This window comes from Engraulis encrasicolus, chromosome 8 (assembly GCF_034702125.1).
Source record: "Engraulis encrasicolus isolate BLACKSEA-1 chromosome 8, IST_EnEncr_1.0, whole genome shotgun sequence".
NCBI classification, from domain to species: Eukaryota; Metazoa; Chordata; class Actinopteri; order Clupeiformes; family Engraulidae; genus Engraulis; species Engraulis encrasicolus.
Genome location: NC_085864.1, coordinates 29,513,687 through 29,526,709, shown reverse-complemented (window position 1 = coordinate 29,526,709; position 13,023 = coordinate 29,513,687). Strand labels below are relative to the sequence as shown.

Sequence of the window (13,023 nt, the reverse complement as noted above, 5' to 3'; positions counted from 1 at the left end):
TTTAAGAGGGCCCTAAGTTGGGAAAGCTGCTGAACAATTTTCCTAGTTGCTGGCTGTTGGACAAATAAAGCCTGTGTTGTTTCAGCACTTCAGGATGTGAATAGGGACAGATCTCCTCGCTCACCTGCACTGTCGGCCTGGAAACCATCCCTGGCCGTCTGCAGACGCCCCACGCATTCCAGTGCTGCCTGGCACCTGGACAGAAGGTAGTCTACACACACACACAAACAAACACATACACACACACACACGAATTATTGGAACCTGCAATTGATAGGATAAGTCTGTATCAACAACAGATCGGAAGCATTGTGTGTATTAGGCTATGTGGTTTCTTTAATCCAAGCATACAGTATACTACTCTAATCTCCTGCAATACCCTGTCTATTCCACTCTGTACTGACCGGCCGAGCTGGTGCAGCTGATGTGTGCGGGGTTGTCTATCTGTGTGAGTGAGTCCTTAATGTACTAATGTTATGCATACTAATGTCGTGTATACTTCTCTACTCTGTACTGACCGGCCGAGCTGGTGCAGCTGATGTGTGCGGGGTTGTCTATCTGTGTGAGTGAGTCCTTAATGTACTAATGTTATGCATACTAATGTCGTGTATACTTCTCTACTCTGTACTGACCGGCCGAGCTGGTGCAGCTGATGTGTGATGGGTCGTCTATCTGTGTGAGTGAGTCCTGGATGATGTGGCTGGCCTCCTCCAGCGCCCCCTGCAGGGCTCCCCAGCGCAACGCCTCCAGCTGACACTCCAGCTCCTGCTCCCGACTCTCCTGGAGTACAGCACACACACACACACACACACACACACACACACACACACACACACACACACACACACACACACACACACACACACACACACACACACACACACACACACACACACACACACACACACACACACACGGCATGATAGATGAAGTCAGGGAGTAGTCTTTCATACTAGAGATGCACCGGATCCTGATTTTTAGGATCCTGACGGATACCGGATCCACTGCTTAAGATCCTGCCGGATCCGGAACCGGATACCGGATCCTACGAAAGGGTTGAAACACATAGCCTACTCGCACACGTGGGCCCTTTTTATTACGTTGGCTCAAACTATTTTTTAGACTCATTGGCTTACTGCCACACTGCCTGCACTGGCCGCTTCCAAAGTTCTTTCACTCCATGCAGCAATTAGGGTTGTGAAAGACAAGGCTAGAGATGCATCAGATCCTGATTTTTAAGTAACTGCCGGATACCGTATCCACTGCTTAAGATCCTGCCTGATCCGGATCCTATGGAAAACCCTATTATCCTGCCGGATCCGGAACTGGATCTTGGATCCTGTGCATCTCTATTTCATACCATACCATCACACACCAACCATGCACTCACACAACCACACACACGGAAACCTTTGCAGGCTCACACACACACACACACACATGCATGCACCTGCACGCACACACCCCTCTGACCTTTTCATTGAGTTGGTTCTGGAGAGCCTCGGCGGCTTTCACTCCGCTCTCCCTCTCGGTGGTCAGGCTGTTCTGCACGCGCTCAAGCTCCGCCCCCACACTGGCCAGCTCCGCCTCCTTACTGGCCACAGACTCTGCAAGCTCTGCCTTTTCAGACTCCAGCGCTGTCAGCTGCGTACTCAATTCCTCACTCGACTGTGGAAGTAGCGAGAGAGAGAGAGAGAGAGAGAGAGAGAGAGAGAGAGAGAGAGAAAGAAACAGAAACAGAGTTGAGCCTAGTTTTTGGTGATTTCATTATAATCCCACCACGACATGGAGACCATATGGATGGATGGATGGATGGATGGATGGATGGATAGCCATAGAGCTGGATGGATGGATGGATGGCAGGCCATAGGGATGGATGGATGGATGGATGGATGGATGGATGGCAGGCCATAGGGATGGATGGATGGATGGATGGATGGCAGGCCATAGGGATGGATGGATGGATGGATGGATGGATGGATGGATGGATGGATGGATGGCCATAGGAATGGATGGAAGGATGAATGGGTGGATGGATGGATAGAAGGCAATAGGGATGGATGGATGTATGGATGTATGGAAGGCAATAGGGATGGATGGATGTCCACAGGGGTAGCTGAATGGATGCATGGATTGATGTATATGGATGGATAGCTGGACGGAAGGCAATAGGGATGGATGGATCGGTGGATGGGTGGATGGGTGGATGGATGGGTGGATGGGTGGATGGGTGGATGGGTGGATGGGTGTTGTGTCCGTGTGTACCTGTTGTGATGAGGCCATGGTGCTCTTGAGGACAGAGAGACGAGAGAGACAAAAAAGCTTATAAAATGGATAGACGAATGAAGGAGTTTTAGGGATAGATAGATGGATGGATGGATGGATGGATGGATAGAGGGCCATAGGGATGGATGGATGGATGGATAGAGGACCATAGGGATGGATGGATGGATGGATGGATGGATGGATGGATGGATGGATGGATGGATGTTGTGTCCATGTGTACCTGTTGTGAGGAGGCCATGGTGCTCTTGAGGGTGTCCAGCTCGGTCCTGCTAGAGTGCAGCTCTGCCTGCAGGGCCTGGAGCTGCTCAAGCTGGGCCTTCTCCTGCACCACACACAGACACACACATGGGGAGAGAAGAGAAGGGAGAAGCACATCATCACTGTGTTCACAAGTTGTATTAAAATAGAAGTACTTTTACAGTCTTAGTTCCCATTGGGGGGCATTAGTCCAATTCATTTTTCAATACTAGTGGGGGGCGTTGGTCGACTTATGATAAGACAAAGGGGGCGTTTGTTTAAAAAAAAAAAGGTTGAGAACCACTGGTCTAACACCTACACTGAGCCAACTGGGCCTTCTCTTGCAGCACAAACACACACACACAAATGGGGAGAGACGGAAGCAGCACATCAACACTGCTCAAATTTGTATAAAGTACAAGTAGACCACCAATACACCAGCTGCGCCATCAATCAGACACTACCAGCACCATTGCACAGCGAAGCATTATTAACATTTACATTAACACCAGGAAGGAGACAGATCCACCATCATCAACCACTATTATTATATGGTGTGACGTGATCGGTCGAATGCTCCATTCATTTCAATGGGGCTCCCCAACCTTCGCACGTCTGATATTTGAGATAACGGACGGGTTGGTCTATATCAGACCGCTGTCAATGGCAACAAGACTTTTCACTGCTAAAGCGAATGTTTCATATCACTCCGCAGGGGGTCCGGTCTTTTGTCACTCTAATCAGCTGCTGTGATAGACAACACCTGTTGTCTAGGCTACCTGTTGCCTAGCGGTGTTCCACAACGGCACTGTTTTGTTTTGCGCAGCAACAATCTTTTGACATGAAAAATTATAATAAACTTAACATTAAATAAAGAAATGTCCCCGCCATGTGTGAATCATTTAAGTATATCCATATAATAAGCGGGTTAACGTTCGGCGAGTCGGTCGCTACCGTGGAATAGCAGCTCCGCGTCGGGGTCTAAAGATTCTCTCTGTCGTGCTGCTATTCCACGGTAGCGACCTTCTCGCCGAACGTTAACCCTTACTTATCAACACTACCAGGCAGCACCACAAAGGACTGTGTGCAGCCTCCAACAGCCAGAATACATACACATACAGTAGCACCTAGGCTAAACCCTCTCTTGTGGTGGGCAGAGAGAGAGAGAGAGAGAGAGAGAGAGAGAGAGAGAGAGAGAGAGAGAGAGAGAGAGAGAGAGAGAGAGAGAGCGAGCCGTGCCACCATCATCAATCACACACTACCAGCAGCACAGAGAGCGGCGCAGCATGGCTCTATCAATACTGTACACACACCAACACCCGCACTGGTGCTGAACATCTGGGGAGACAAGCTAATCAAACAGAGTAGCCATGTGTGTGCAGTGCACACGTGTACTGTAGGTGGGTGCACACAGCACACTGTACATGGCTCAAATACATTCATCATAAACCACCAGCACAGACAGCACAATAGCACACAGAGCTGCACAGCACAGAACGGTAACCCTTATACTGACACAAACACAAACACTGCAGGTGTTGATACATGCACACATGGCTCATATTAATCAATCATATTCTAGTACTACCACGATGCACACCCTCATGCGCCATATGGCAAGGGTAATATCTACCTAATACCTGCACTAACATTACAATTCTGATGTGATCTCTTAAGCAACTCTAAGTACACACCAAACCTGAGAGCGCATAAGCAGCAGAATGATTGATCAGTTTAATTTATTTATTCTATTTACTATATATGGGCACCATTGCCCCGGGGCACCCAGGTTCGAGTCTGGCCTTGGTCTTTTCCCAGTGCTGCCCCATCACATACCATACTGTGAATGGATGTCATGAGTGACGGTTGTTGGGTAGGGTACCTGCTGCTCTGTGACGTCCTGGTCTGTAATTTCATACTGTATGGGTGTCATGAGTGCTGGGTAGGGTGCTACCTGTTGCTCTAATATACACCATACTGTATAGTGCTGGTTGCTGGGTAGGGTGTCACCTGCTGTTCTATATCATACTATATGGATGTCATGGTGATGGTTGCTAGGTAGGGTGTTACCTGTTGTTCTATACCATACTATATGGATGTCATGGTGATGGTTGCTAGGTAGGGTGTTACCTGTTGCTCAGTGGCGTCCTGGGCTGCCTTCACCTGCTCCTGCATCTCTCTCCTCACGCTCTCCACCTCGTCCTGAGCCGCCCGCGCCACCGTCATCTGCCGCGTCACCTCCGCATTCTGCACCACAGACAAACAACCAGTGTAAACCAGTGTCTCGATTCCGAAATACACAAATAATATATTAAATTTATGTTTTTATTTTTATTTTACATTTATATTTTTATTCTTTTATTCTTTTATGCTGTTCTATTTTTTGGCTAGATGTGTATTTATGTATTACAGCTTCAAGAACACATGACATCATTTAGCCTATGGGAGGAACTGCAGTCTGGGTTCAGGGCTAAGCATAGCACTGAAACTGCACTAGTCAAGGTCGTAAACGACCTTTTGTTAGCTGCGGATTCAGGCCATTTCAGTATCCTCCTGCTACTTGATTTAACAGCTGCTTTTGACACAGTCTGCCACAACGTCCTTCTCACAAGGCTGGAAACCCTATTGGGCATCACTGGTACTGCACTCTCCTGGTTCAGGTCCTATCTAACTGGAAGAGAGCAGTTTGTCTCTATTGGTGATTTCCGGTCTCCAAATTCAGTCCTCACACATGGTGTTCCTCAAGGCTCAGTTCTAGGCCCCCTACTCTTCATCATTTATATTCTTCCCCTTGGTAACATTCTCCGAAAACATGGCCTAAATTTTCATTGTTATGCAGATGACACCCAAATTTACATTCACACCAAACCCTCCCATCCACTCCCCCTCGCTAACTTAACAACCTGCCTAAATGAAATTAGTAATTGGATGACACAAAATTTTCTTAAACTTAATCAAAACAAAACCGAAGCCATCATCATCGCCACTCCATCATTACTTAAAAAGATAAACCTTTCTCAGTTCTCTATCCCTGACTATTTTACCTCCACTTCCTCTGAAGTAAGAAATCTGGGCGTCATCATCGACTCTTCGCTCTCCTTTGAATCCCATATTAAACAACTCACCAAAACTGCGTTTTTCCACCTTAAAACCATCTCCAGACTCCGCCCTTCTCTTACCCCTACCTCTGCTGAGACCCTCATCCACGCTTTCGTAACCTCCAGATTAGATTATTGCAATGCCCTACTCACTGGTCTCCCTACTAAATTGATTAACCGTCTACAATACATTCAGAACTCAGCAGCTAGATTACTCACACACACCAGACCATGGCATCACATTACCCCTATCCTCTATCAATTACACTGGCTTCCTATCCATTCACGTATCCATTTAAAAATTCTCCTCCTTGTATACAAGGCCCAGCACAACCTTGCACCCTCCTACATCACAAGTCTCCTCACCCCATACAATCCCACCCGCACACTACGCTCCACTGACTCACTCCTCCTTACAGTTCCCTCCACACACCTGCGCACCATGGGCGACAGGGCATTTAGTGTTGTTGGCCCCAAACTTTGGAATTCACTCCCACTGTCACTTTGTCAGTGTTCTACACTATCTACTTTTAAATCCAAGCTGAAGACACACCTTTTCATTTCTGCTTTTCCACTTCATTGACAGGCACTTCCACTTTATTTTAATCATCAGTTTATTTTTAATTTTACATATTATTATTTTTTCCCCTCATTTTATTTTATTTTCAAATGCACTCTACTTCTTTTTCTTACTTGAAAACATTTATCTTTATTGTACTTTTATTTCTATTTTATTTTTGCATTTTAATTACTCTCCTATTGTTAATTCACTGAAGCTTTGTTTTACTTTCCCTACTGTTATGTATTTGTTTTGATTGTAAAGTGTCCTTGGGTATCTTGAAAGGCGCTCAAAAATAAAATGTATTATTATTATTATTATTATTATTTGCACTATCTGTCCTGTGTGGATTTGGACAAGTGTCTGATATATGGAATTGGTTGATTGATTAATTGAATATGCTGGCTTTAGGGTCATATAAGGCCCTTTCTGTGCTTAGTAAACAAGTATTCCTGTTTTTTTTTTATTCAACTATACGGTAATATGTATTTATAGTGAGAGGACTCCATTCAACACAGTCAAAAAACAGAATAGAAGTTGTTTTTGTGTGCATGCACGTGTGTGACTGCTGATAGTTAAAAAAACAGCTGACTTTGACTAGACTTTGTCAAGTACGAGGGACAGTGATTTTTGTGGTAACATCATTCTGAATGTTGGGATGATGAAAAGAGTTAATGTGTCCTACAGGGGCTAGGAGGGTGTCTGCTTGTTCACTTACATCCCTCGAGAGAGCAAGAAAAACACAGAGAGAGAGAGTGAGAGAGAGATAGACAGAGCGAGAGAGAGAGAGAGAGAGAGAGAGAGAGAGCGAGCGAGAGATAGAGATAGAGATAGAGAGAGAGAGATACAGAGAAAGAGAGCGAGAGAGAGGGAGAGCGAGAAAGAGAAAGAGAGAGCGAGAAAGAGAGAGACAGAGAGACGGAGAGAGAGAGAGAGAGAGAGAGAGAGAGAGGGAGGCCCCTTGGGCAGGCTGGGAGCTGCCATGGTAAGTAAGGGCACCGACACAAACACTCATTAGTCCTATAAATATCTGTACTGGTCCAGGACACAACAAGGGGATGTGCGCTGGAACAAAACAAGTCAGACAGGCGGACAAAGATGCATCAAATGGCTGATGTTTTTTTGGTCGATTTAAAGAATCTGTTTCAGACGGACAGACAAACAGACCGACGGACAGATGGACATACATGCTAGGACGCATCTTAAAAATCGTAGCATTCACTTGAGCCTGTTCACTTAGACATCCTCAATCATACAGTATACATTACATAAATGATGTCTATGTCAGTCAATATTGTGTTTTAGTGTTTCCTGCTGCGAATGGTTGGGAAAGGGGTGGATATATCCACAGAGGTATGTGATTTGGTTTCAGAAATGAATCACTTCAAAATGATTCATTATAACGAGCATAGTATATATAGTATTCAATATTACTCCTTTGTGTGAAGTTTATTTCAAGCTTTCTGATATAGTACATTGGAGTGCAACCATTTAACATAAGTCTAATTTTTCTAAGTCTGAGTCTCAGTTTTATTGGAAACACTTTTTTTAAGGAGGGGGACATGTTCAGGTGGCTGTCATAGCCCCATAACACACACCGTTCCACCAGTGGAACACTGCAATAGTCACTGAAAAAAAACTTTCCTACCATAGTAAAATATCACTATGACAGTGCACAGGGCCTTTAGTAATACATTATGACTTGGTCATTTCCATTCTGGTAACAGCTAATTTATGTGTCTCACTGGGTTAAGGGAAAAGTCACAGACTACCCCCGGCCAAATCGCAACTTGTGTCAGACATTTAACATGTACAAAACTCATCTCTCAAATGACCTCTAACTCAAGATAATGGTCCATGACGATGCTTGAGAAACGGAAGTAATGAGTCATAAAATCCGTTCAGTCCTTTTTGAATAACACTGTAGTTCACTGCTCTATCATTATATACGACGGAAAAAATGATATGCAATCAAAAACTGTGCTGACAGAATGACACCATTTATGAGCTTTCCTATGTCCTAAAGGGCCTAAGCATGAGGATGAATGGGGAATAAGAGCCTCCACGCTACCAAAGAGAATAGAGGAGAGAGAATGTAAAATAACTAGTGTTGCACCGATACCGATACCAGTATCGGTGGATCGACACTAAAATGGTGGTATCGGTATCGGGGAGTACCAACAAATAGGGCACCGCCACCGATACCATTTACAGGTGCTTGTATGACACTTAAACAGCCTTGAAATTAGTTATTTCATAGAGGTATTTAAAAAGTATAAAAAGTTTTGCTGGATTCACTTTGTATTAGTCTTTTTCCTGTTTCACAAAGGTAGGCAGCAGCCTGACAAAGCCATGCAATGCTTTTACATCCAAGTAGTATGCACTACAGCCCTTCATATATATATACACATTTCAAATAGGGTGGTATCGGTATCGGCCGATACTGCACAGCCAGGTATCGGGTATCGGTATCGGAGCCAAAAAATGGTATCGGTGCAACACTAAAAATAACCAATATAATGCCTTTCAATTCTCCCTTGGTTGCTTAACATTGCATATGGACTGCCTATGTAGGTGTGTATGTACTGTGTATGTAAAAGACAGGTGTGTGTGAGTTCATCTGGACGCACATTTCCTTTATCCCCTGAGACAACATTCCCAAAACAAGATGCTTTTGTTGGTCAAAATAGTTGTTGGATTATTCATCAGATTTGGTTCCGATTGATATTAACTTGTAGTGTTGAATCAAAACAAGTACATAAAATGTGTTGGCGGCATGTACCTTTCTCAGCAGGTCAGCATGACTCTGCACCAGTTCCGTGTATTTCTCCTTCAGCTTGGTGTAGCGCTGCTCATTGGCCTGGGCCTTCTCTGAAACACACACACAAGTGCATGCACGCACGCACGCACGCACACAAACACAAACACACACACACACACACACACACACACACACACACACACACACACACACACACACACACACACACACACACACACACACACACACACACACACACACACACACACACAAACACACACGTCAATGCAGTGCTCAGTAGAGTAAGTAGAGCAGTCTCTTCATGAGCAGACAGACAAAACTATACAGTATGGACAGATAAGAGGAAAGGAGAAAGGAGAAAGAGGGGGCAGTAAAGGAAGAGAAGAGCAAGAGGATGAGTAAAAGAGAGGAAGATAAGTCTAAGGAGGAGGAGGAGAGGAGGATGCTTCTAAAGCCCCAGGTCATAATACTGTACTACTGAGAGCAGGCACACTCTCATTTATTATAATCAGTCTGTGTGCATCCAGCCACTCACACACTCACCGGTAGTCAGGAGTGCGCAAGCACACACACACAGACACACGCACACAGATACAGAGAAACACAGACACAGACACACACACACACACACCATATGTTAAGTAGGAGATGAAGAAGTGGAGGCAGCCGGGTGCAGAGTGGAGATGAGAGGAGAGGAGCCGTGTTTAACACCACGAGAGGGAGGTGGTGAGTTCATAAATAGTGTTCAGGAGTGCCTCATGAGTGGCTGATGAGAGGACACCTCCGGCACGAAAGTGTGCACACTCTCTCTCTCTCTCTCTCTGTTTCTCTCTCTCTCTCTGTATCTCTGTAGGTGTATGTGTGTGTGTGTGTGTGTGTGTGTGTGTGTGTGTGTGTGTGTGTGTGTGTGTGTGTGTGTGTGTGTGTGTGTGTGTGTGTGTGTGTGTGTGTGTGTGTGTGAGAGAGAGAGTGTGAGAGAGAGAGAGAGAAACAGAGAGAGAGAGAGAAACAGAGAGAGACAGAGAGAGAGAGAGAGACAGAGACAGAGAGAGAGAAAGCACACACACGCACAGAGCTGCGGAGAGCCATCTATCGACCCCAGAGAGCGAGAGCAAGCGAACGAGAGCTACATCCCACCACCAGGCAGCAGTGATACCAACCACTACAATCTGTTAACTCCACTCTGTGGTAAACCAAGAGTGGCAGAGTGGGTGTCAGCATGAAACATAATTATCGCTCTCCATATCAGAGGGGAAAATGAGCATTGGAACTGGGAAGGGAAGGGACTGGGAAAAAACAGGAAGTCAAACAGCCGGGCATTTGCCCCTTAGCCCAGGGCCTTCCCTTCCCGGATTAGTGGTAGGGGCCCTGTTGTGTGTGTGTGTGTGTGTGTGTGTGTGTGTGTGTGTGTGTGTGTGTGTGTGTGTGTGTGTGTGTGTGTGTGTGTGTGTGTGTGTGTGTGTGTTTGGAATCAGTGGTTCCGCCACTGAGCAGGAGGGGTCGGGAAAAGGGTGAAAAAGGCAACCACAGCGGGGAAGATTTATGGCTGGTACCACAGGGGCATCAGAGATTGTGGCTTTTACCACAATCATAATCGAAAGGCTGAAAAGCTATACTTCCTGTTTGAAGGGAACGACAAAAAGGGCAGAAAACATTGTGGGCCCTTAACTGGGAAATTACAATACAACTTTCAGGCTGTGTTGTTGTTGATCAAATAATTATACAATTAAATTGAGGGAATTGAGGGAAAGGGAAAGTGAATTCAGATCCAGACTTCAGTTTCAACTCGTGACCAGTTGATGAACCACTAAAATAACGTTGGAAACAATACTCGAAATACAGAAAAAGAGTTGGTAGAGCGCTACTAGTGTCCCTCAAAACCAACTGGTGCTCTTGGAAGGGGTTCAATGTTGAAAAAGACAGAAGGAAAAAAATCCTTGGTCCAGGCACTTCAGTTGGTTGATGTAGTAAAAAACAAACTTTATTTAAGGGGCAAATGCATTAAAAAACACCAACGCGTGTGTAAGAGAAACAAACAGCCATCTAATTATATGAGTGTCCTCAGGTGCAGTATCCTGGGCCATGAGAGCCACTAGGTCTACTCCAAGTTTACTTGTTTCTCTTACATACCCTGATGAAGGCCACAGCGCCGAAACGCGTTGGTGTTTTTTAATGCATTTGCCCCTTAAATAAAGTTTGTTTTTTTACTACATCAACCAACTGAAGTGCCTGGACCAAGGATTTTTTTCCTACTGTCTTTTTCAATACTCGAAATACATTTGGAAATGAAAACTGAAAACTGAGTTAGGAAATCAGATTCTGTGAAAGAAGCATTAAAGATTAAAAAAAGATATACTGTAAAGAGATGAGCGTTGGTGAAGGAAAAAACAGAGATGGTTCGCACTCTCGAGCTCAACAAAGCGGCGCTGCTCAACAATTAGTCTTTCATTAACAACTAAGGGATAACAATAGATAAAAGGAAGTGAACAAAGAGATGGTTCGTACTCTCTTGACAAGGCTGCACTGCTCATCACTTAGTGTTTCTCCAAGAGAAGGAAAAAGTAAAAGATATTTCGTACTCTCGATCTCAGCGCTGCTCAGCACTTAGAGTTGCAATAAAAACAAAGGGATGGAAAAAAAAGAACAAAAGGAAGTGAAAGACTGAAGGTGTTTTCGCACTCTCGATCTCGGTGAGGCTACGCTGCTCCTTCTCGGTGTCCTCCTTGACGCGGCGCAGGTCGTCCAGCTCGGCGCGCAGGAACTCGCTCTCCCCCAGCGCCTGCTGCTTCAGGTGGCTCTGCTCCGCCAGCTCCGCCTCCAGCTCACTCACGCGCCCACGCAGCGCCTGGCACAGACGCCCGCTCTGGAGGAGGTGGGGTGGGGGGTGGCGGGGAGAGAGAGGAGGGTGGAGAAGGTAGAGAGAGAGGAGGAGAGAAGGGTGGACAGAGAGAGAGAGAGAGAGAGAGAGAGAGAGAGAGAGAGAGAGAGAGAGAGAGAGAGAGAGAGAGAGAGAGAGAGGGAGAGGCAGAGAGAGAGGGAGAGGGAGAGGGAGTAGAAGGTGAGAGAACGAGTGAGGAGAGTAGAGAGAGAGAGAGTAGGAGGTGGTGAGTGAGAGATGGGGGGTTGAGGAGTGGTAGGGATCAGGAGGAGGAGAGAGAAAGAGAGAGGAGGGTGGAGGGGAGACAGCGAGAGAGAGAGTGGGAGGGTGATGGAGAAAGCGGAGAGGAGGAGGACAGGAGGGTGGAAGAAAGTTAGAGAGAGATAGAGGTGAGAAGGGAGAGATATAGAGATGAGAGAGAGAGAGAGTAGGAGGAGGTGAGAGAAAGAGTGAGAGGGGCATAGGGAGAGGAGTGGAGAAGGTAGGGGGAGGGGTAGAGGAGGTAGAGAGAGAGAGTAGGAGGAGGTGAGTGAGAGAGAGAGAAAGGAGTGGAGGAGCAGGATAGCAGGAGAAGCAGGAGAGTGAGAGAGAGAGTGAGAGAGAGAGAGAGAGAGAGAGAGAGAGAGAGAGCGCGAGAGAGCGAGAGGGTGAGAGAGAGTGGGAGGGTGATAGAGAAATCGGAGAGGAGGAACAGGAAAGAGGAGGACAGGAGGGTGATAGAGAGTTAGAGAGAGAGAGATAGAGGTGAGAAGGGAGAGAGAGCGAGAGAGAGAGAGAGAGAGAGAGAGAGAGAGAGAGAGAGAGAGAGAGAGAGAGAGAGAGAGAGAGAGAGAGTGTGTGTAGGTGGAGGAAGAGGTTGTGAGGAAAAGAGTAGGAGGGAGAGGAAAAATTAGAGTGTTATTTTGCAAATCAGAGAAGGCAATCACTAACAAAGATGAGTCCAACAACATGAGGAAGTCTGGGTGATGTGCACATAATTATGACCCACTTAGAGAAAGATGCAAATGTGTGACGTGAATGTGAACGGAAGGAAAGAAAAGAGGAAGGACAGAACGTTTAAGAGGGGAAAGGTTAAGGAGGAAAGAAAGAAATAAAGAAAGAAAACCAAAGAAAGGAAGGAAGTATGAAAGAAAGAAAGAAAGAAAGAAAGAAAGAAAGAAAGAAAGAAAGAAAGAAGGAGAGA

General features: G+C 45.8%; 1 protein-coding gene across 1 annotated transcript in view; it reads right to left on the bottom strand.

Moving 5' to 3' along the window:
- The window catches only part of hip1 (huntingtin interacting protein 1), an 88,218-nt gene that overhangs the window by 15,588 nt on the left and 59,607 nt on the right, over positions 1-13,023 (bottom strand). Inside the window, exons 14-20 of the mRNA XM_063205439.1 lie at positions 11,642-11,825; positions 8,963-9,051; positions 4,654-4,770; positions 2,507-2,608; positions 1,474-1,668; positions 633-780; positions 125-211 (exon numbers count right to left, since the gene is read on the bottom strand). Coding sequence (XP_063061509.1) covers positions 125-211; positions 633-780; positions 1,474-1,668; positions 2,507-2,608; positions 4,654-4,770; positions 8,963-9,051; positions 11,642-11,825 — 922 coding nt within the window. The remainder of the gene's footprint in view (positions 1-124; positions 212-632; positions 781-1,473; positions 1,669-2,506; positions 2,609-4,653; positions 4,771-8,962; positions 9,052-11,641; positions 11,826-13,023) is intronic.